Genomic DNA, 23,270 nt, shown 5'->3' with positions numbered 1-23,270 from the left:
GCCATGCAGCCACCCATACCTGTGCCAGCACACATGCTGAGGCAGCACTTCCCAGTCACCCCAGTACAGCCACACTGGACTAAGACCTCACGTGGCTCATGGGGCCCATGGAAGTTACAGTGCTGCCACCTGCCCTTCGGTCCCCAGTGCAGGGGACTGGGGCACCTCTGGGGACGTCACTGTGCAGTGCAGGAAAACTTGGACAGACTTGGAAACTGGGACAGCACCAGAGCTATACTGGGCTATACTGGAACAGTGCCAGAGCTGTAGGGAAAGTAACACTGGTCTCTGCTGGGACAGTATTGAGGCATACTGGCATAATACCAACACCATGGTGGGACAGTGTTAGACTGTACTGGGTCTGTGCCAGAGGCGACACTGGGCTAATGGTATGGCAACAGAAGGATGACACTGGGGCACACTAGACTGGGACAGAGTCCTGGGTGCTGATCCGGGTGTCCTGCCCTGGGCATGCCCACAGCTACATGGGTGCCTGTGCCAGCAGGGTCGCAGCACCCACGGTGGCCTTGCAGCATGCTGGTGGCCCACACCAGGACATGCTGTCAGCAGCGGACAAAGCATGCGTCCTGGAACAAGGCTGCCCCTCTGGATGAGCATCCTGGCTCAGCCTGGAGCTGACAGGCAAGGAAGGAGCTCTGTGCCCAAGGACACAATGAGTGGGCAGCCCATTTTATCACCTCTCTGCCGCAAACTGGCTCGTGTACGGCAATGAACCCTCCCAGGCTGGCCCAGGACATATCCCAACCCCCAGCCTGGCTATCACTACCCACCCTTGGGGGTGCCAACGTCAAACCGGAGGGTGGCACCCAGGCACCAAGAACTAGTCTGTTCCTGGTCCTACAGCACCAGTCCAGCAGTGCCACAGCTCCGTCTTTCCCTGCATTCAGTTCTTGCCACGAAGGTGCTGTGCCCCAGGGCATGGCAGAGGGTGAGCTCGGCTCTGCCAGCTGCCCCTGAGCCTGCGGCACAGGGAGACAGAGGTCCCGGGAGCCAGCCGGCCATGCCGAAGCACCTTGCCCAAGGATTGACGGTGTCAAACTCTGCCCGTGTGCCCCTCCAGACCGGGCTGAGCTGTTGCTGCCCAGCGGTTTTGGCAGAGAAGAGTGGAGCCCATCTTCCTTTCACGGGGCTGGCAGTCACGGAACATTGAGCAGCACCACGGTAAGGACGAGCTCTCTGCCAGCTTTGGGGATAAATCTGGTGTGTCAAAGTGCCCTGTCACGAATAGGCAGCTACTGGCCTCCTGTGCCCTCAGTGCCAAGACCTCCAGGTACTCTGCCACCCCAATCTGATCCCCAGCCAGGCACGGCCATGAGCCTGGGGGCTGCCTGCCCGTGGTGCCCCCAGCGCTGTCCTCCCTGCCCTGATGCCCACATCCCACCGGGGAGAAACGACGGGGAAGCAGAGACCAGTGTTAGCCCCACGCCAGCCCCTTGTGCCCGTGGGAAGAGGGAGCAATGTGTCCCATGTACCGGCGGTCACCCCATGCCACCTTTTACCCACCCGTCGGCTGCCCGCGGATGCCATCCTCCGCTAAGAAGCCCCGTAGGCAAAGGCACGGGTGGAACGGGCAGAGGCACGCTGCCCGGCGCTGGGTGCTCGGCGCTGGGTGCCGGTGCTGTCGGCGGAGGCGGAGCGCGGCCGGTCCCTCCCCCGGGCAGTGCCCCGGGCGCGCCCCGCACTGCCCGGGAGGAGCCGCCGCCGCCGCGGCCACCGGCACGGCCAGGAGCGGCGGCACCAGCGGCACCATGGCCACCGAGAGCGAGGCGCAGCGGGCGCTGCAGTATGAGCAGACCCTGGTGAGTGCGGCCGGCACCGGGCACCGGGGGACACCGGGCGGCGGCACGCCGGGGGGCGGGGGCCGGGGCGGGTGTGCTGCCCCGCTCGCGGTTGCGGTGCTGATGAGCTCCGCTGTGCTCGGTTTAGGGTGCCGTGTCCAGGCTGTGGCTGGGCAGGTGCCACCCCGCAGCCCCCCCAGCGGTGGAGGAGCCCAACTGAGCCCACGGATCCAGGGCATGATTTTGGCACACACCCCACCCGCTCCCCAAAATCCCTCATCGCTGGAGAGGTGATGCCCACACTGAGGGCTCCTAGAAGCACCGCCTGGGCACCCTTCACCCTCTGTCCTGCGTGTTCCCAGCCCTCTGTCCCCAAGATAGCATATCTCTCCCGGTATCTCCCCCACCTGCAATCTTAGCCCCATGTTTACCATTCCTTCCCCTCCGAGGCCGCCCTGCTGGCACCGGGGTGCCCAAATGACCCAGGGGTGTCCTCCCTCCACATCATGCTCACAGCCCTTGGACATCTTGGGCAAAGGTGCTTCTCCTTGGCGTCCACTTGGGATGGTGCCCAGGACGAATCAGCGAATGGGTACTTTGCCCTGGCAAAAGGCATTCAGGCAGGCAGGGCTGGGGAGGTGGGCAGGGAAGCAGGGGCTGAGCTGCTGCAGGGTACCTGTGCCCCCAGCTGCCCGAGTTTGCTGAGACCCTGGGTCAGTTGCTGCAAACAGGCCTGGCTCTGATGAGGATTGCCCACCTTAGCACATAGGCACGTGTCTTTGCAAGCACCCAAAGCCCCTGACTGGGGGTGCCCCTCAGTGCCCCTTTCCTGTTGCTCTCAGGTAGCTATGAGGGACTGGCTGGCCATGGGAGCCCTGACTGTGCTGGCATCTCCATGATCTTATCAGCCCCGTAGTGCCTCCCTGGCAGGGCTGAGCCAAGGAGCAGCCGGGGGCACAAGCAGGGGTACGTGGCACTGTTGGATATGAGCAGTGTGGGTGCCTCTGCCCCCTCCACCTGCCACCCGACTGCTCTTCGGTGCTGTGTCCAGGGTTGGTGGGCAGAAAGGACAGCCCAGCTGGGCACTGCAGGGCAGAGAGGTCTGTGGCCAGTATGGGAGAGAGAGGCACATCGTGCTGGCATTGGGGCAGCCTTGCATGGTGCCAGCAGACTTTGCCCTCCTTTCCTCTGGGTGCGGTAGCACCCGTGCCCTAGGTGCCCTAGGGTGCCCATCCCCATGGCCTCTGGGCAGCGATGAGGCTCATGAAACCACCTGGGGCTCGTGGGTGAGGCTGGGTGCCAGCTCCTGTCCCATAGCCCCAGGCCTGGCTTTTGGGAGCTGCCTGGGCACATGCTGGGCAGGAGGGGTGCTCAGCCCTCCCCAGTGCATCTGAACCACCACCAGCTCCTGCTGGCACCTGCCAGGAGGGTCAGGATCCAGCTGGAGCCTGGCACAGGCTAGTCTCAGCCAGACAGCCCTAGGGACAGCTCTTTCTCCCCGTGCCCAAAGCCAGGGCATCACAGCCAGGCTTCAGGATTGTGCCCAGCCATGCCTGAAGAACCCCATCCCCACCCCATGTCCTTACTCCACCAGATTTCACCAGCCCTATGTGCCATGGCCATGGTGCCACTGGGACTGGCACAGGCCCAGCCTTAAAGGTCTCCCCAGCCTGCAGCATCACTCCCTGGAGACCCCACGTTGGGCAAGCACCCATGCAAACCTCCAGCTGAGCCCACGGGGTCCCAGGGTGCATGCCAGCCCCACTGCCCCCCACATGCCAGGCTGCATGGTGGGAAGCAAAGGGCCCCTGGGAAGGGAGGGATTAAGCTTGACAAACTTCCCTTGTTCGCAGTGGAGCCACTCAGGGTGATTAGAACCTAGTTAAGACAGGCAGCGTGACATGCACCCCCCAGCCTCCGCCTGCCCGCTGCCAGCCCAGGAGACACCCCCCCACACACCTTAAAATATCCCCCTCAGGATCAGGGTTTGGGAGGAAGGTTGGCTGGCATCGCAGAGGTGGGCACTGCTGCCAGGCAGGCTGGGTGCTATGGGACAGGGTGGCACGGGGACATGGCAGTGCCAGATGCCAGCACCCGCCCCAGGCACAGCATCGCCTGGGCACAGCGGGCACCGCAGGCTGGCACTGCCTGGGGGCTGCAGCACGGCCAGTGCCCACGATGCAAGAGCTCAAGACCCACATAGCAGCCTTGGCCTGTGCCCGTGTCCCCGGGTGCCCCCCGCCAGACCCCCCTCCCCGTGCCCGTTCCCTGCCTGCCCGGCACTGTGATTGTTCAGCTGCTTCGTGGCGGAGGCTGGAGTCCCGGGGCTGTTTGTGTTTCAAAAGGCCTTTGTGGAAAAATAACCCGAGCGGGAAGAGGAGGAGGAGGAGGAGGATGAAGGGGAGAGCCCACCACTGGCCCTCACCACAGCCCCCTTGCCCGGGCTGAGGGCCTGGGGTCCCATGTCCTGCCTGTGGGTCTATGGCAAGGGTCAGAGGGGTGGCACGGGGTGGCACAGAGTGGCACGGGTTGGCAGCGGGGTGCCATAGCCCCTTTGGTTACGTCCCTGTTGTTGCAGGTGGGGTTGGCTGCAAACAGGGGCAGAGGGGAAGCAAAATCCTTCCTCCCCACCCAGGCTGGACCCCCTGGGCCTGGGCATCCTGTGGGGTACCCTAATGCCTGGAGGGCAGTGTGACAGCCCCCAGCACAGTCCCAGGAGGTGGGAATGGAAATGGTTTGGGAGCACTCAGCTTGGGAGTGCCCCAGTCCCGGCCAGGGCCAGCCATGGGGCAGCAGTGGGGTCAGGGGAGGCGGGTGCTTGGCAGGGGGACAGCACTCCTCGAGGAGCTGACCCATTTTGTCTTCCAGAGGAAACAAGCTTTGCCCGAAGGGAGCCTTTGAACACAGGGCCCCGTGCAGGGCTGGGGTCCTCCTCTGGCAGCCACTGCCGGATCTGGGCCCCCAAGGTGGCCGTGTCAGCATCTCCGCCTTGCTTGCATCTTCCCTCCAAGCACATTTTCATAGGGCGAGGAACTGCTGAGTTGGAGTTTGGGGGGAAATCCATGCTAGGAGGGGGATAAGCAATGGAAATGCATGTGCACCCCCTCCACCGGCTGCCTCCCCACCCTCCCTCCTACTGCTGAGCACAACCCAGGTATTAGACAGCAGAGAATCCAGCTGGCGCCGCTCTGGCTGCTTTCTGTTCCCTGCCAAAGAGACCTGGGCAGAAGTGGTGCTCCATGAGAAATGCACCTTCAAGCCATCCCCACAGGGAGCTGGCATGTGCCAGCAGGCCAGGGGGTGTGAATGGGACCCAGGCAGCCGGGGCTGGGCTGCCCACGTGCCCCGCGCGCGCGGTGCTCACCCGTGGTGATGCCCCTCCGTCGGGCACCAGCACTGGCACAGGCAGTGCCCTGGCTGGGCGGCCACGCGCTGCGCTGGCACGGCACGGCGGGTGGGCATGCCATCGGCATGGGGCTCACGTCGCCCCGATGTGGGAGCCTGGCAGGGCCCCCACAGCCCTGAAGCCTCCCTTTGTGCTGGGCCAACCTCTGGTTCTTGGCATTCAGGTCGTGCTGGGGGGAGCGAGGCGGAAACCAAGCAACCGAGTCCTTGGCAGTGCCCGTCAGCATGGGACAAATGTCCCCAGCTCGGCAGGGAGGACAAGCACAAAGAGCTCCCGGCCAGCACGGGGGGCACTGCCAGAACCAATCCCTGCCTGGGCCAGGCCACGTGCCATGGACAGGCAGGAGGCACTCAGGAGGAGGGGGTCCCCCTTGAACCTCCTTGCTCCCCAAACCCCTCCTCATAGCCCAGGGACTGCCCCATGCCTGATGCTGTGACCTCCCCCACCAGGATTAGGGGTATGCTCTGCTCCCTGCTGTCCCCCTGCCTCTCTGCGGCCGGCTGAGACCGGCCAGCTCACATCACGTGTAGAAAGCTGAGGCTGCCTCCCGTGGGGGATATCCTGGCCCTGCTTTTAGTGATGTCGAGAGGAGCTGCCTGCAGAGTGCCAGCACAACCCCAATACCAGCCCTCAGAGAGTCTTCCGGCCAGGCTGGCCCTGCTCCCATCACCGGAGGCCCTTCCCCACCCTTTGCCAGCTCAGCCGGTGCCTGAGGCACCTGGGCAGGGCTGGGATTGGTACTAGCGGTGCCGCCTGCCTGCTCTGGGTGTGCGGGCAAAATGATCGCCATCAATCTTCGCACACCTTATCTGCCCAGCCCACTCCCACACCCTTGTGGGCAGCCCAGGAACCGCAGAGGCACCACCGCCCCTTCCCCTGGGGTGCCATGGCCGCCTGTCCCGTCACCTGGCATTCCCCGGTGCTGGATGGCCATGCCAGCGTGCCCATGCTCCCCTGCCTCAGTTTCCCCCCTTGTGTGCAGGAGCCGGGGTGCCAGCCCACCATGACCCCCTTGCCCATTCCTTCTCCCCCAGATGTATGGGCGCTACACGCAGGACTTGGGTACCTTCGCCAAGGACGAGGCGGCCCGGCTGCGGCTGCACGGGGAGGGTGACCCCCCCCGGCCCCGCCGCCCCTCCGAGCTGCTGGAGTACACCCAGGGCCGCTGTGCGCCCTGCCGAGGTAAGGGCCACGGGTGACAGGGGCACGGGGGTGGGGGACAGCAGTGGGCACAGCCCCACGGGGACATGTGGTCTGGGCATGGCTGCCCACCCTGCTGCAGCGGTGGGAGGTAGGGTTTCTCTGGCTGTCATGGGACACCGGCGCCGAGGACAATGCCACCTGCCCGCCGGGCAGCGGGGACACAATGGCCCAAAATAGCCGGGCATGCCGCAGGGACCAGGGGGCCCCAGCCCCTCTGCCTGGGGCCGTGCCAGGAGGGCCGTGCTGGTGGGAGGTGCACGCTGTGTGCAGCTGTGCAGGGCCAGAGCGTGCTGATCCCACTGTTCCTGTCCGCCAGTGGCTGTGGTGTGTCACCGTGGTGCTCCTGCACCGGGTAGTGCCAGTGGTGTGGGTTGGTGCCACCAGCTGCGAGCACTTCTGTCCCTGCCAGCCTGGCCCTGCCACCCTGGCGTGCCCACCCCTGGGGCGCCCGGCCCTGAGCCTACCTTTGTACCCGCAGTCTGCGCCTTGCAGTGCCGGCGGTTACTCTTCTCCAAGGTGGGCGAGGACTGGGTCTTCCTCATCCTCTTGGGGCTGGTTATGGCACTGGTCAGCTGGGCCATGGACTTTGCCATCGCCACCTGCCTCCAAGGTGAGTGAGCACTGGTGGGCTCCCTGGGCCATGGTGGGGCATGGAGTGGCCATGTCGCAGTGCCATGCCATGCCCTTCCTACCTGTGACCTGGCTGGCTGGATTTACCCGCAGCCCAGAAGTGGATGTATGGGGGCCTGGACACCAACGTGCTGCTGCAGTACCTGGCTTGGGTCACTTACCCCACCGTGCTCATCACCTTCTCAGCTGGCTTCACCCAGATCCTCGCTCCCCAGGCTGTGGGTAGGGCACTGGGAGGGTGCCTGCACCCCAACGGGGTGTCCTTTCCCTGGGGCTATGAGTTGGGAGCTGTCTGGGTTTCCTTCTGGTTTGTGGGGTTGGGGGTCCTGAAAGTCTTCCAAGGACTATGAGCTGTACTTCAGAGGGTCTCCTGTGAGCTATGGGGTGGATGACTTCCTGGTCTATAAGGCTGGGGGTCCTGGGGAGTTTCCCAGGGCTATGGGCTAGTCTTCAGAGGATCTTCTGGGGCCTGTGGGTTGGATGTCATAGAATCATAGAATCGGCTAGGTTGGAAAAGACCTTTAAGTTCATCAAGTCCACCCTTTACCCCTGTACTGCCAAGGCCACCACTAAACCCTGTCACTAAGGGCCCCATCTACATGTTCTTGAACACTTCCAGGAACAGTGATTTCACCAATTCCTGGGACTGGTTGTCTTCCAAGGGCTATGGGCTGGTCTTCAGAGGGTCTCCTGTGGGTTAAGGTGTGGATGTCCTGAGCTATAGGGTCTTCCTAGGGCTAAGAGCTGGCCTTCAGAAGGTCTCTTGGGGGCTATGGGATTGGGGTCCCCAGAGAGCTATAGGTTAAGCTGTTCCTATATGGCCATGGGGCTGTGGGGAGAGGTTTCTTTGGGGTCTCCATATGGCATTGGGGTATGGCAGAGTGTCAAGGATCCCCCCAAGAGCTACGGGTCTGGGGCTGCCTGGTGTCCCCCTCTATGGCCATGGATGAAGCTTGTCTCCATGGTGCTATAGGCTCAGGGATCCCTGAGATGAAGACCATCCTGCGGGGCGTTGTGCTAAAGGAGTACCTCACCTTCAAGACCTTTGTGGCCAAGGTGATCGGGCTGACCTGTGCCCTGGGCAGCGGCATGCCCCTGGGCAAGGAGGTGAGGGCAGTGCCCCGGCAGGGCAGGCAGGGGAATGAGGGGGACACCATCCTCAGCCCCACCGCTGTCCTTGCAGGGTCCCTTTGTCCACATCGCCAGCATGTGTGCAGCCCTGCTCAGCCGCTTCCTCTCCCTCTTTGGTGGCATCTACAAGGTGAGCAGCACAGGCTGGCCCCGGGCGGCTCCACCAGTGCCCCCCAGCAGGTTTGGCGGCACTTGGGACAGGGGCAGTGCCCACTCACCCTTGGCTCTCCCGCAGAACGAGGCGAGGAACATAGAAATGCTGGCGGCCGCCTGCGCCGTCGGGGTCGGCTGCTGCTTCGCTGCCCCCATCGGAGGTAGGGTCACCCTGGGCCCCCCGCATATCCCACGCCTCCCACCCGGGCACCGGGGTCTGCCCAGTAAGGCAAGCAGGGCCCCCAGGACAGCTGGCGTGAGAGAGGGCAGTGCCGCTTAGCAGGGAGGAGGAAGGGGGGAGCGGGCGCCATCCTCCTGGAAGTGTAACGTCTGCTCTCGTCCTCTTCCCTGCCGCGCTGCGCTCCAGGGAGCTTCCTGCTCCAGCCCCGCTGAGCCCTGCCCGTAGGTTGGTGATGTGTCTAACTCTTTCCTTGCCCTTTGCCTGATGTCTGTCTGTCTGCGTGCGCCCCATTCCACCCCAATGCCACCCACCATGTTGCTGCTCGTGTCCCTGCGCTACCCTCTCACTCTTGCAAGCTGCTGCTTCGCTGCCCACTGCAGCCAGCTGGGGACTGGCCATGTGCTTTGCCAGGGAAGCCCTTGAACCACCCCATAGTGTATCTGTGGGGCTGGCCAGACCTCTGAAGACCCAGCACAAGCATGGGCTCCGGGCAGGAAGCATGCCAGGAACCGGGGGCCCACCTGGGTTTCGCCGTCTCCCTTGTGCACTTCCCCCCGGTGCCAGGCGTCCTCTTCAGCATCGAGGTCACCTCCACCTTCTTCGCCGTTCGCAACTACTGGCGTGGCTTCTTTGCCGCCACCTTCAGTGCCTTCATCTTCCGTGTTCTCGCTGTCTGGAACAAGGATGAAGGTATCCCTGATGGGGTGGGGGGCGCAGAGATCCGCCCACCAGCCCCCTGACCCCTGCCATCCCCCAGAGACGATCACGGCGCTGTTCAAAACCCGCTTCCGCCTTGACTTCCCCTTCGACCTGCAGGAGCTGCCTGCCTTCGCCGTCATTGGGTGAGTGCGGCCACCCTGGCACCCGTGCCATGGCTCTGGGGCGGCAGAGGCATTGCTGGCAGGTGGTGATGGTGGTGTCAGTGGCAGTGGTGGCACTGGGTAAGCACTCACATGTCCTCTGGCCAGGATCGCCAGCGGCTTTGGGGGTGCACTCTTTGTCTACCTCAACCGCAAGATCGTGCAGTTCATGCGCCGGCAGAAGACCATCAACCGCTTCCTCATGAAGAAGTAGGTGCCTGTCAAGTCCCTGGCACTGGGGTGGTGCAGCTAGGGCAGCACCAAGGTCACTCCTGCCCCATGCCACCTTGCCAGGCGCCTGCTCTTCCCTGCCCTGGTGACGCTTCTCATCTCCACGCTGACCTTCCCACCCGGCTTCGGACAGTTCATGGCTGGCCAGGTACCTGCCATGGGGTGACACACCGGTCCCCACCCCAGGGCCTCCGCCAGCCCCAGCTGATGCCTGCCCATCACCAGCTCACCCAGAAGGACACCCTGGTGACACTCTTCGATAACCAGACGTGGGCCAAGCAAGGGCTCAGCAACGAGTTCGAATACTTGGGCATCCTGGAGGCCTGGCACCATCCCCGCTCCAACGTCTTTGTCACCCTTGTTGTCTTCATCCTCATGAAGGTGAGTGCCTCCTGTCCCTGCCAGCCCTAGGGTGCCACCAGGAGGCTCTGGAGAGGGCCTCCTAGATGCCACCAGGGAGGTGCCACATGGTTGCCACCAAGGTGGCACTGAGTGGCTGCTCCCAGAGGCCACGAAGGTGTTGGCTGGGTGCTCCGACATGCCATCAGAGATCTTGGCTGGGAGGCACCAAGGTGCCACCAGGGAGGTTCTGGCAGGGTGCCCACAGGGAGGAATCGGGCTGTCCCATGGCACAGTGCGGTGCCCATGTGTTGCACAACACCAGCCAGCTGTGGGTGATGGGAGAGACAAGAGGCTGGGCTGGGACGGGGAATGGAAACTAATAGGATGTGTGTCTGCATCCCCGCACAGTTCTGGATGTCAGCCCTGGCCACCACCATCCCAGTGCCCTGCGGAGCCTTCATGCCTGTCTTTGTCATTGGTGAGAACCTGTACCCCACAGCAGGCGATACCTATGAATATCCCCAGTGTCCCCTCCCCACAGCAGCTCTGGGGTAGAGGAGAGGACATGAGGCTGGGTCGGATGCTGGGAGAGTCCTGTGCCTGCTCCCAGCTTTTTTCTGTGGGCAGGAGCAGCCTTTGGGCGCCTGGTTGGGGAGAGCATGGCAGCCTGGTTCCCCGATGGCATCCACACCGACAGCAACACCTACCGCATTGTGCCGGGGGGCTACGCCGTGGTGGGTAAGCACTGGGCTGGCACAGGGGCACCATGGTGGGCATCCCTTGGGCAACCTCCAAAGGAGCTGGTGCATTCCCCAGGGCTGAGGTGCTATCCCCGTGGGCTGGGAGTGACACCACCATGGGGATGTCCCCGGGAGCTCCCAAGGGCTCTGACCTGGTGGATACCCATGGGGTGGGGACCCAGCCTGGCAGGCAGCACCTCACAGTTTCCCCTCTGTCTCTTGGGACGGACACAGGGGCAGCTGCACTGTCAGGTGCCGTCACTCACACGGTGTCCACGGCCGTCATCGTCTTTGAGCTGACGGGGCAGATCTCTCACATCCTGCCCGTCATGATCGCCGTCATCCTGGCCAACGCTGTGGCCCAGAGCCTCCAGCCCTCCCTCTACGACAGCATCATCCGCATCAAGAAGCTGCCCTACCTCCCTGAGCTGGGCTGGGGCCACCATGAGTGAGTGTGTGTCCCCTGCTCTGTCCCCAAGCCCCTCACCAGGCACAAGGGTAAGGGATGGCATCACAGCAAGGCCACCGTTACCTTCCTGGGGCAGGAAATACAATGTGCGGGTGGAGGACATCATGGTGCGGGACATCCGCTACGTCACCCTCAACTGCAAGTACCGAGACCTGCAGCATGTTCTGCACAGCACCAAGTTGAAGAGCCTGCCACTGGTGGAGTCAGCTGGTGAGATGTGGGCAGGGGGCTCTGCTGGCGCCTGCCCCAGCTGTGGGATGTGCCGGGATGTGTGTGGGGATGGCAAAGAGGGGGTCAGGAGCCAACGTGGCTCCTCATTGCCTCCATCAGAGTCCATGATCCTGCTGGGCTCCATTGAGCGGACGCAGGTGGGGGCCCTGCTCAGCCACCAGCTCAGCCCCCAGCGCCGGCTCCAGGCCCTTCAGCAGAAGGCACTGGCCGAGAATGGGCACCGGCTGTCCGATGCCAGCATCCGCTTCCAGGTGAGGGGGGCGGCCACTGCGGGGGCTGCCTGGGCAGGGTGCCCCCACCGCTGTGCCCCACCACTCGTTCCCCCACAGATCAGCACGGAGGCCTCGTCAGGCACCCCTGCCTGCATCAACCCCCGCAAGCCCCTGAAGCCAGCGCTGAAGCGGGTGCCCAGCAGCCCATCTGAGAACCCCCCAGGTGAGTCAGCACAGGCCACCCCCAAACCTGCTGTGATCCCCACTGACACCCTTCCCCACCCACAGCTGGCACCACTGACCACTCTGGCATTGCCCTCAAGAACCTCTTCTGTGCCAACCCCACCGCAGAGCCCACTGAGGTGAGTGTATGGCCCTGCCCAGCCCTGCCTGGCCTTTTCTACCCACTGCCATCCTTTCCCATCACTCCACTTCCTTTGTATCCCTTCACGCTCCTTCCTAATCCCTGCCCACCAATTCTCGTCCCTGCCTGTCCTTGCCCCTTCCTGCCCATCCCTTCCCATGGCACATAGAACTGCCATTGTTTCATCCCTGCCCATCCCTGCCATGGCACGACCCTGCCATGCCCTAACACCGCTGTCTCTCCCCACGTGGTGCCAGGCCCAGGGCACAGCCTATCGCAAGGCCAAACACGTCCGCATTTCCATTGTGGTAAGCTGCAGCCAACAGCAGGCTGGGCGTGGCTCCTCTAATCAGAGCCCAGCACGGATTGTCAGAACCAATCAGGGGCCTGGCAAAATTCTGTTTGGCCAATCATGTTCGGCCTCTGTGTGTGCAGCCAATCAGTCCACCCTGATTGTTCTCAGCCAATCACAGTGTGCATCCTCCCCATCCCAAATCTTCCTGGCAAATCATAGTGTGACCTGAAGCCTCTCGGCCACTCACTGCTGTCTTATTTGCCCCACTTCGCTCAGCCAATCACGGCACAACCTGCATTCTCCCCACAAATCACAAGCTGGCTTGTCCCAGCTTAGCCAATCGTGGTGTGACCTGTGTCCTCTCCACCAATCATGTTACCTGACCTGCACGTGCTGCCTGCACCCTACCCATGCTGCTGCAGCCCCATTGCTCCCGCCTGTACCCTGCTTGCTCCCTGCCTGTGGCTGCTGTGCAGTCATGCTGCCTGCTGCCCTGCTGGGCTGCTCACGCTTGCCTCTTCTGCAGGAGGAGATGGATCTGGGTGACAAGATGACCCCGGCAGAGGTGAGGGAGTGGGCAGGGGCAGGCAGGACCCTCCTGCCCACAGGGGACCAATGGGGTGCTGAGGCAAAAGGTGGGCAGTGGAGGGGGGACGGGACATGGACAACACCAATATCCCCATAATGCTGAGTGCAGGGGAGGGTCCTCACTGGCATCCTGTGCGGCCATGTCCCCAACCCTGCCCCATGGCATCCCTCCCCAGATCCTGGAGTGGGAAGAGCAGCAGCTGGAGGAGCTTGTGGACTTCAGCAGCGCCAAGATCGACCCTGCACCATTCCAGCTGGTGGAGCACACCTCACTGCACAAGGTGCGTCTGTGCCCCCCTGGACCTTCCCCCTGACCTCCCAGATCCCCAACTCAGACCCCTTTTCCTGCAGACCCACACCATCTTCTCATTGCTGGGCCTGGACCATGCGTATGTCACCAGCATCGGGCGCCTGGTGGGCATGGTGTCCCTCAAGGAGGTGAGCAGGGACTGGTGTGGGGTTGGAGGGGCACAAGGGGGCACCCAGAGCCACCTGCCCATGTGTTTGGGGTGCCCGCAGCTGCGCAAGGCCATCGAGGGCTCGCTGACAGCCAAGGGGGTGAAGGTGCGCCCGCCACTCGCCAGCTTCCGTGACAGCACCGCCAGTGCCGGTGAGCCTGACACCACCGCCCTGCACCAGCTCTGGGACCGCCACCAGCACCACCCCATGCCCCGTGAGGCCAGTCCCGGGGGTGATGATGATGATGACAGCCCCAAGGGACAGTGAGATGGGGGTACCCACCCCCCTTGTCCCCAGGGCCCCTGGCAGGTGCCAGGGGCTGCCTGCCCCATGCCCACTTGTGCCAAGCTCAGCATAGGGGTGGCACCCTCAATCCAGAACCACTGCCCCCTGCCTGTGCCAGGGGCTGGCTGGGTGCCCTCCAGCCTGCCTCTGCCCCCCACCCCCTGCCAGCTCTTGGGGCTTTCCACTTCACTACCTCTGCCCCCCCAGCCCCTGGTGCCCCCTGGCACAGCCACTGCACTCACCCCCCAACCACGAGCACCACACTGTCCCTGCTCAGGGTAGCACAGGGGGCAAAGGGGCAGCAGGCCAGGGTGCCCACAGGGACATGGGTGGGCACTGTCCCCCTCCTCAGCACTTCATGGCTGAGAAATGGGGAACCTGCCTCCTCTCTGCTGTGCATCTTCCCCATGTAAATACAGAGATTTTTATATTAATTTAATAAAAGGACTTTATAAACAGAGCCAAAGCACTGAGGGGCTGGAGGTGGGGAGGAGCACGGCCAATGGGCAAAACCAAAGCTACACCATGGTGCTGAGGTTGGCATTACTTGGGGCAAGAAGCCGATCCTCACTCAGCACTTCTCACAGCGTGGCCTCACTGCGGTACAGCATCTGCGGGGGCTCGCTGGGGCGGGCTCCAGCACGGCGCCGCGCAGTGATCACCAGCGTGCCAGCCTCGGTGAGGGCACAGCTCACCGACAGCGGGTCCATGTCCTCGGGCAGCTGGCACTTGTGGGTGAAGGTGTCGCAGACCGTGCCGTCCTCGGCCACCTGTGGGAAAGCAGCACCGGTGCCTGGGGCACAGCATGGTGATACACAGCACATTCCCAGTTACCCCAGCGCTGGCGATGTGGCAGCTCCCAGTCACCCCGGCTCCAGGAGGGACCTCAACAGGGCAGTTACCCGGTGACTCAAGGACAATTCCCACTTACTCCATTGCCAAGAGGGACCAGGTCCCACTTGCCTCAGCCTTGTGGGGGTGGGTTAATTTCCATTTACCCCACTGCCAGCAGGGACTGTTCCCAATTGCCCCCACCAGCAGAGAATACAACAGGGCCGGAGTTCCCAGTTACCCCTATGCCACCAGGGGCCATTCACAGTTACCACCCCTGCAAGAGTGGGTGCCATGGTGCAGGACCCCCATCACTCCATGGCAAGGAGGTGGGAATGCTGCTGCCCTGGCTTGCCTCACCTTCTCGGCCTGGATGGCTACATGGCAGTTGGAGGTCATCACCACGATGTCAGAGGGCTCAAACTGGCTGACGTCGGCCACCACCTGGTAGGTGTCGCCCTGGGCACGCACCCACGTGCCCAGGCTACAGGGGCACACGGCACCCGGGGACCCTGTGGGCATCGGGCTGCCAGGCACGGGAGCAAGGGGCCTAAGGGTTGGGGCACTGAGGGCTGTGGGAAGTGGGTGCCACTGGGGGGAGGCTGGAGGTGGCAGGTGGCACTGTGGGCCTGGGAATACTGGAGATGTTGGGGGGCTGCAGGGGGAGTGGGGCCTCCCATGCGTATGGGGTATAGGGTGGTCCAGCATTAGCAGGAAGCCATGGGGGTTCTGGGGGCAGTGAAGAACCCGGGGACAGCAGGGGAGCAGTGCAGCAGGCTGGGAACACAGGGGGCAAACAGGACAACATAAGGGAGAGTGGATTGGGGGGAACTGGGTTGAATCTGGGGGTGTACAGGAAAGTGGGGAGCTACCAGGGGACAGCGAGGGGTCTGGGTAGGGGAAGCTGGAGGCACAGTGGTTCAGGGGACAACAAGGACACTGAGGGTACCATGGGCTTGGTGGGGTTGGGAGGGCTGGAGGACAGTCCAGAGAGCCATGGGGCACCTGAGGGGCAGTCACCCCTGGTCTGTGCTGGGGAAGGGGTCCCATGTGTGCCCAGCACATGGCAACGGGTAACTGTCATAGCCCTCCCCAGGATGCCAGGGACTCCCTCCCACCCCACATCCCCAGTACCTGGGAACCCGAAGGCCTCATGTGCCAGTGCCCCAAAGGGCCCGTGCCGCCCGTCACCCTCGAAGCGGGGTTCACCATGCCCCGGGCCATAGGTGCCGATGCGCTCGGTGCGGTACGAGGAGGCTGAGCTGAGCGAGGCCATGGCGCCTGCTGCCTGTGCCCACCAAGGGCCTGGCCGCGGGGAGGGGGCCGCCCGCCCGCCACCACCGACACCGACACATGCCCATAATTAGGCACCCCGGCCCCAGGAATGCGAGATAAAGGCTGAGGCCCCGCCATTGCCCCGTGGGGCCAAGGAGGGGACGTGTGGCTGCCACCAGGGCCAGCCTGTCCCCCAGGAGGATGTGCCCCCACCTGCAAGAAAAGGCACGCGGCGCAGCGCTCACACAATGGACTTTATTGGAGACGTGGTGGGATGGAGGAGGGGGTGCTGGGGCGGGCACCCCACGGGTACCGCCGCAGCGGGGTGGGGGCTCCGGTTGCTGCAGGTATGCACACATGTGCATGTGCATGTACACTCCAGATGTGCACATGCAAACACACACATGCACACACATGCACACACGCACGGAGCAAGGCCCCGCACCCATCCGCAGGCACCCTGTACCTCCCAGCCTATCCCAGCGCTGTGGGGAGCATCCGCTATCTGCAGAAAGAGGGTGATGGCAAGGAGCCCATCAGCACAGCATCAGGCCTGCTGGCCCCTGCACCCCCTCACAGCTTGGCCATGCAGGGAGAGGGGAGCCAAACCCATGCCAGGCACCCCACGGCAGAGAGGGGGAATGGGTGCTGTGCCTGGCGGGGGTTGATGAGGATCCTGGGGGACACACAGGAGCAGAGCCGGAGCTGGAGCAGGCCCATGGTGCAGGGCCAGGGTGGCTGTAGCCATGGGCAAGGAGCAGCATGCAGGGGGCAAGCAGCCCTACAAGAACACATGCCATGCAGGAAGGGGGACACAAGCGTTGGCAAAAAACTAGCATTCCTCCCCCAGACAGCGTGCTCGGACCCCCATCACGGCCCCAGGGGGCCCCCGAGCCAGGGTGCCACCCCGATCAGGACAGGGGTAATGGCCGCCCTTCATGTAGGCACTTGGTTCCCTGCTAGGGGTGAGTGACTTGGGGTCAGGGATGTCAGTCCCGCTGCCCCTTCCCGCCTCCACCCCACATTGCCCCTCAGCAGACTTCGGGGGCCCTGGCTGGGCTGAGCCCCCTGCCGCGCGACTGGCTTGAGGGTGCTGCCACAGATGGCCCAAAGCCCCCAGCCTGGGGCCCATGCCCCCACTTGGCCCCGCAGTCTTCCTGTGCCGGCCCCACACACGTACAAAAGTATAGAAACCCCGGCACCACAGCACATCGTCAGCCCCCAGCGCTCCCCCGGCCCCGAGGCAGCAGTTCACAGTTTAAAACTCTGTCCGATAAAAGCTGGCTGGGGAGAGAGGAGGAAATCCCCTGCTCCCCACATTCCCCCCGCTGCCCCAAGCCAAGGGTGCGGGCATGGGGCAGGGGCACCACGGGATGCTTGGAGAGGTTCAGCCACGCCAGTGGGGAACCCATGCTCAAAAGCGGAGCCAGGGGCGGTCTGGAGGGGAACATGCGAACAACCAGCCCCACTGTTTCAGTCCCGTCAGTTTTAGGGGGCACATCTGGGCATCAGGGTGGGGGTCGGACCTCCCCAAGCCCTTCCCTGTGCCCCTTCCCTGCTCTCATGCAAAAATCCAGGAGGGCAACGCTATGGCCAAGCGGGGCGGGGGCACACTGGCTGGGGGGCCTGCAGCAGCCCCCCAAAACCCCCCTGTGCCCAGATAGTGAGGAGGCTCAGCAGCAGCGCTGTCCCTTGCCCAGCGCAGGGTCCAGCAGAAGGGTGGACCCCTGCCGGGGGAGGCAGGGCACCCCAGGGGGGGCATCAGGGCTCTTTGGCCTCCTCCTCCAGCGATGCCACCCCGGAGGATGCAACGTCGGAGACTTTCCGTCGGAGCGGGAAGTCCTTGCTCAGCACCACCTCGTCTTCAGCAGGCGAGAGGCAGGCTTCGGCGTAGGACACGGAGTAGAAGGAGTCCTGGCACCGGAGCCGTGCCAGGCCCCGCAAGGCACTTTGGCTGGCCGGGGGGGGCAGCTTGGGCAGCAGCAGGTCCTCGCCACCCAGGGAGCCCAGCAGTTTGGCAGTGAGTTCAGAGGGGGACACCATCTCCAGGCTGCAGAGGCTGGAGCAGAGAGTCTCGGGGGACAGCGTGTGCGAGGAGTCGCTCTCGGGCTCGCAGGAGCCATGCCGCACGCCCAGCTGGCACAGGTGGCCCTGCAGCAGGTCTCGCAGCAGCGCGCTGGTGGGCACTGAGCCAGGCAGCTCTGCAGGGAACCGGGGTGCCCGGGGTCAGTCAGGGTTGATGCACCGGGGGTGTCAGCTGCCCCCCATCCTGTGCCCCAAGGGGTGGGAGCACTCTGTCAGGCACCGTGCCTTCTCAGCCCACAGGTTGTTGTGTGTGTGGCGCTGGTGACCACCACAGGAAAAGCAAAGCGTGCTCTGGCACTGGGGATGGAGCAGGGCTTCCCATCCCTGGCATGAGCACTGTTTGCCATGGTGCAGGGCAGGGGCATGGCCGCAAAATGAGGTGGCTCTGCTGGGGAATGTGGCTAGGCATGGGCATCCCACTCTTTCAACCCTTGGCACCAGCAGTGGGACACCAACACCAGCAGCAGGACACCTTGCCCACCCAGTGGGCACCCACTCCCATGGCACTTACCGATGGGCTGGGAGCTCTCTGTGGAGGGCATGAAGTCCTCGTCATAAGACTCGTCATTGGAGTCGTCCCCATCCACCGAGGACCAGGCGCGCAGCTTGGCCTCAGCAATGGCGAACTGCTCCGCCACACCTGGCATGGGACAAGCACAGGTCACACACATACCAGGAGGTGCCCCAAAATACCCCTGCCCCAGCGGCTCTGTGCCCACAGTGCACTGATGGATGGATGGATGGATGGATGGATGGATGGGTGGATGGGTGGATGGGTGGATGGGTGGATGGACGGATGGGGACCACCCACCCCACCAGCTCTGCCTTTGGCCGCGGGGGGGAGTGTGCCTGCGGGCCATGCCGCACGCGGTGCCCACCAGCAGCAAAGCGCGCCTCCTGCTCGCCCTCGCTCAGGTGGCAGTAGGAGTTGAAGGCGCTCTCCAGGGCAGTGGGTGGTTCCACCGGCTTGCACCAGCCCTTCCACTCGATGAGGTGGGCGACGCGGCCCTGTGCCATGGCCGTCGGCTTTGTCACATGCTCCTTCACCACCTGCGAGATGCCTGCGAGATGTGCCCCCACGTCAGCACTCTCTGAGCACTCCAAGTGCCCTTTGTGAGTCTGTGAACTGGCACCTTCATCTACTGCCCTTCTGACCTGGCACCCCCGTGCCCTCCTCTTGGGTACCACCAGGGATCCAGGGACACCTTGAGCCCCCCAGATTCCAGAGGGGTGACCCCAATGCCCTTCCCAAGAGGCACAGACCCTTCTCCCATAGGAGACCCCCTTTCCCTGGGTGAACCCTCGGGCACCCCACACCCTGGGACAGGCAAGCAGTTACCATGCAGAGAGGAGCGGGCCAGGGCAGCAATCTCCTGGATGGTCAGCGCGCGCCGTGACTTGGGCAGCATCTCGACAGTGTCCTCAACATTGACCTGCCAGGGCAGACAAGGATGTCGCAGTCCCCAGCCACCCCGCCTGCCTGCTGCCTGCCACCACCACCGCCACCAAACGCTGTGCCCTGGGAAGTGGCTCAGCCCCGCCTGGTGCCCACCCCGCGGGGCTGGGTTGTCTGAGCACACACGTGTGCTACAGACTCATGTGCACCTCTGTGCAGAGGGATGGTCACGGCCGGTACAGGCAGGGCAGCAGGTACACACACACACACACCTGTGCCTGTGTGCACGCTGTCACTGTAGCACACCCATACGCTGCTGCTCACACTTTACCCTTATATGTGCACACACAGGCATGCTCGGAGTACACATGCCTGCTCATGTAACCACATGCACACACACAGGCACCCGTACAAATGCACACACACACAGGGCCCTCCTCACCATGCGCACACATGAACTCACTGCGCGCACACGTGTGCTCACTGTGCACACACACATGAAACCTGTACCTGCATGCGCACACACACACGTGCATGGTCCATGCTAGTTGGGGCCACTGAGTGTCCTCCCCAGCTTGTGCACAAACACACACACGTGCTCGTGCAAGGCAACTGCCATGCCAGAGCATCCCAATCCTGCTGCTTGTCCCCGTTGCCTGTCCCAGCCATGCCATGCCCTGAGCCCATGGCCACGGGGGAAGCAATGCAGGATTTGGAGGCGCGCAACAAATTGCATTGCCATGGCAACGAGGCACCATGGACTGATTTCTCCCAGGATACAGCCCGGCTCGTGGCTGACGTCAGAGCAGCCCCAAGCCGCTGCGAGCTGTTGGGTCCAAGTGGCCAGAAGACTGGGGGGCAGTGGGGCCCCACACACCCTGAAACCCCAGAACGGGTGTCCTGCTGTGAGGTACCAGGGTACCTGGAGGAAGTCCTGGCTGTCGAAGGAGGCCTGGCACACCAGGCGGGGCAGCGGGCGAGCGGCACTCAGCGGAGACAGCGCTTTCACCTCTTTCCACTCCACGCACAGCGTCGTGTCCACAGCCACTGCAGGAAGAGCCAGGGCTGGCATCAGCCCCTCCATGTCCCCAGCACCCAGCTCAGCCCCCCCCTCCCAGGGTAGCTGCTTCTTGTCTGGTCTGAGTCCAGGCAGAACTCATTGCAGAGGTGCTCCGGAGTGGCCGGGTGCTGCGGCACAGGTGACTCACACCCAGGCAACTCTTTTGCCTGTGTCAGCGGTAACACACAGCCCCAGCCAGGCAGTGGGGACCGGGCTCCCATCCCAGCTTGGCCGCTGTTTCAGGAGGGGTGGGGGCAGCTGGGCCAGGCTGGGGGGGGACGGGCTGAGCCAGGCGCTGGGTGCATGGGGGGATGTGGCTCCACAGGGGGCTGCTGCTCCTCCTCCATCTCCAAAATCTCTCTCCCCAGTTCCCCAGGAGGAAAAGGAAAGAAGAAAGTGGAAAAGTAAGAGGAAAAGGAGTGAAAAAAGGATGGGGGTGATAAAAGCACCTGCTCCCATCCTCCACCCCAGCAGCCCGACCTTCTGGCACTGGCACCCCAAACCTCCTAGGCACTGACTCCCAAGCTCCAGGGCCAGGGAGGGTCCTCTGTCATCACAGCCCCCCAGCCAGGCCAGCCCCCAAGGGGCCAGATCATGATGTCCCTGAGCAGCTTCATTCCCCTTGCACCAAGGTGGGCCCAGCTTATGTAAACCATCCTGGAGGTGGGATATGAGGGGGCTGAACAGTGCTCCCCCCCCCCCCCACCCCTATCTGAGAGTAGTCTTTGGCTCCTGAAGAAACTCCGAATGGCACCAATCACACCCCCGGCTGTGGGCAGGGGCACCCTGTGATGATGCCCAAGCATCAACACCCCTACCGCTCTAGCAACAACACCCCCAGGGCCTCCCTGCTGTGTCTGCAACACCCCCAGCACCATCCCATCCCCCAGAACACCCTTGGATCATGGTTACATCCCCCATCCCTCCTGCAGCACCCCCAGGACATCTGCAGCACTCCCACAGCATCCCCACAGCACCCCACACCCCTGCAGCACACCCCTGCCAGCCCCCATAGTGCCTCCAATAGCCTCATAAGCACCTCTACCCCCCTTATAGCACCCCCTATACCCTCCCAGGCCTCTGACCAGCACCCCCAGCCCCACACCCCCTTCTCAGCTCCCTGTCATCCCCCCCATTACCCACCAGATCCAACAAAGCTGCACCCAAGCCTCTCAAATTCCCCCAGTCCCTGCCAATCTCACCCCCTATAACTCCCTGCAACCTTTGGGTTACCCAGCTGCCCAGAGCAGCATCCCCAGGTCCCAGATCCCCACCTGTCTATAGCCCCCATCCCCTTATACATACTCAAACCCTCCAAAGCCCTCAAGCTATCTGTATCCTCCCCCATCCTTAGGCACCCTAATCCTCCGTGTCTCCCTCCCTACCTCCATACCTTTCCATAGCCCCCAGCCCACATAGCCTCCCCCATAAACCACCCCATACCCCAGATCCCCTCTACCCCCACCTTCCCACATCCTCCCACCCCTGTATTCTTCCAACACCCTCATAGCATCACCCCCATACCGCCGGCCACCCCCCAGCAGCCTCCCCACAGCCCCCGCACTCCATACAATCCACCTCTCCCTACACGCTCCATACTCTTAACACCCTCCACGACCCCTGCCGATGCCGCTCACCCACCGATGGTGGTTTTGGAGCCGATGCAGCCCATACTCCCGGGGGGAGCCCGGTGCGGGCACTACCGCCGGCTCCGCGCCGCCCGCATCGCCCCCCGGCCGCATGGGCGGCCCCGGGCAGCGCCTGTGTCCCGCCGGAGGCTGCTGCCGGGCTGGGCCGCGGTGCCGGAGCCCCGAGCAGTGCCTGTGCCGGGCCGGGGAGCAGCACGTCCAGAGACGTCACTGCTGAGGGAGGAAGAGGAGGGAGAGGGGGAAGCGGGAGGGGGGAGGGAGACGAGGAGGAAGAGGAGGAGGATGGGGAGAAGAGGGAGGAGGGAGAGGAAGAGGAGGAGGAAGGGCGGGAGGAAGGCTAGCGAAGAGGAGGCAGAGGGGGATGAAGGATGAAGAGAAGGATGGGTGGGAGAGAGGCTGGAGGAAAGAGAAGGAAGGGGAGATGAGTAGAGAAGAAGGGGAATGAAGGCAGGCGGGGAAGATGAAGGAAGAGGGGGGCTGAAGGAAGAGGAAGAGGGGGATGAAGGAAGAGGAGGGGGCGCGGGGAGGAGGAGAATGGACGAAAGGAGGGGGCTGAGGAGGAGAGGAAGGCCGGACACCGCGGAGAGCGCCGTGCCAGCACCGCGGACAGCGCCGGCCCGTCAGGCCCCGGGACCCCGCTGCCCCCAGAGCCGCTGGAGCACGGACAAGGACCCCTCAGCCCCGGGCCTGCCTGCGAAAGGGGGGCGGTGGCTCTGGCTCTGCCCGTCCCGTCCCCCCCCCTCCACCGCTCCAAGGGGATGGCAGTAGGAAGGGAAGCACACAGCTACGACAAGGGACCCCCTCGCTGGATCTGGCTGCGGGGCAGGTGGGTGCAGGCTTTGGGCACCATTTCAGGAGATCCAGGCCAGCGCTGGTGCCAGGCTGAGGGGTTAACCTGCAGCCAGACCTCTGTTCATTCTGAAACCTACTGGTGGCAATTAATACTGCAGTACCTTTTCCCTGGCACAGAGGGGCACTGCCAGGGTGTCACCCTGCCTCTTGGCAAGCAAGATACCCAACAGTTCAAGTCCCTCCCTCTTTATTCACTCAGTCACTGAGGGGAAGGGGGAGCTCTTGGCCAGTATCGCCCCCAGCCCCCCTTCTCCTGGCCCTGCTGGCCTTTCTGTGCCAACTGCTTCCCAGCATTAGAGCTGCCAGGGCTGCAGCTCAGACAGATCAGCCTCTAATCTGGGGAACAGCCTCCAGTTAATTATTCTATTTCCTTGGGCCATGGCCAGTGTGACTCAGCAAGAGGCAGCCCAACGCAGCAAAGACTAGCCTCCAGTCCCAAGAGCAACACTCCACTGGGGGCCTCCAGTCTTGCCCATCTCCACCCCATCTGCAAGCCAAGACTGGAAGGTGCTGAGAGAAAAAGCCCCCCAAGATGGAAGTTGT

The 23,270-nt window shown here is 63.5% G+C and overlaps 3 protein-coding genes across 4 annotated transcripts; 1 reads left to right on the top strand and 2 right to left on the bottom strand.

The window, feature by feature from the left end:
* Positions 1–1,769: 1,769 nt before the first annotated feature.
* CLCN2 (chloride voltage-gated channel 2) lies at positions 1,770–13,561 on the top strand (the record flags this gene model as incomplete). Its single annotated transcript, XM_080623910.1, has 23 exons — positions 1,770–1,820; positions 6,240–6,387; positions 6,887–7,018; positions 7,132–7,260; positions 8,012–8,145; positions 8,222–8,299; positions 8,405–8,483; positions 9,068–9,193; positions 9,261–9,345; positions 9,472–9,573; positions 9,658–9,742; positions 9,820–9,975; positions 10,345–10,414; positions 10,564–10,674; positions 10,911–11,124; positions 11,222–11,355; positions 11,476–11,627; positions 11,706–11,811; positions 11,877–11,950; positions 12,774–12,812; positions 13,012–13,116; positions 13,187–13,273; positions 13,355–13,561. 23 exons carry the CDS (start codon positions 1,770–1,772, stop codon positions 13,559–13,561), a joined length of 2,604 nt encoding a protein of 867 aa, XP_080480036.1.
* Positions 13,562–14,160: 599 nt separating this feature from the next.
* LOC308224166 (heat shock protein beta-7-like) lies at positions 14,161–15,686 on the bottom strand (the record flags this gene model as incomplete). The annotated part of the gene is made up of 3 exons (XM_080623882.1): positions 14,161–14,349; positions 14,771–14,922; positions 15,545–15,686. The coding sequence occupies 3 exons, from the start codon at positions 15,684–15,686 to the stop codon at positions 14,161–14,163; spliced, it is 483 nt and encodes a 160-aa protein (XP_080480008.1).
* A 984-nt stretch (positions 15,687–16,670) lies between these two features.
* On the bottom strand, positions 16,671–20,331 carry FAM131A (family with sequence similarity 131 member A). Of its 2 annotated transcripts, XM_080623740.1 has the most exons (5): positions 20,089–20,331; positions 19,110–19,203; positions 18,649–18,831; positions 18,282–18,410; positions 16,671–17,886 (listed from the first exon to the last, which is right to left on the bottom strand). In XM_080623740.1, exons 1-5 carry the CDS (start codon positions 20,248–20,250, stop codon positions 17,447–17,449), a joined length of 1,008 nt encoding a protein of 335 aa, XP_080479866.1. In that variant the 5' UTR covers positions 20,251–20,331; the 3' UTR covers positions 16,671–17,446. The 2 variants fall into 2 exon arrangements, with proteins under 2 accessions (XP_080479866.1, XP_080479867.1); XM_080623741.1 differs by lacking the exon at positions 18,649–18,831.
* Between the last annotated feature and the right edge of the window lie 2,939 nt (positions 20,332–23,270).

This window comes from Psittacula echo (assembly GCF_963264785.1).
Source record: "Psittacula echo genome assembly, chromosome: 7".
Lineage (NCBI taxonomy): Eukaryota > Metazoa > Chordata > Aves > Psittaciformes > Psittacidae > Psittacula > Psittacula echo.
Note: the sequence above shows the minus strand (reverse complement) of the source record. Positions and strands in the feature narration are given on the sequence as shown.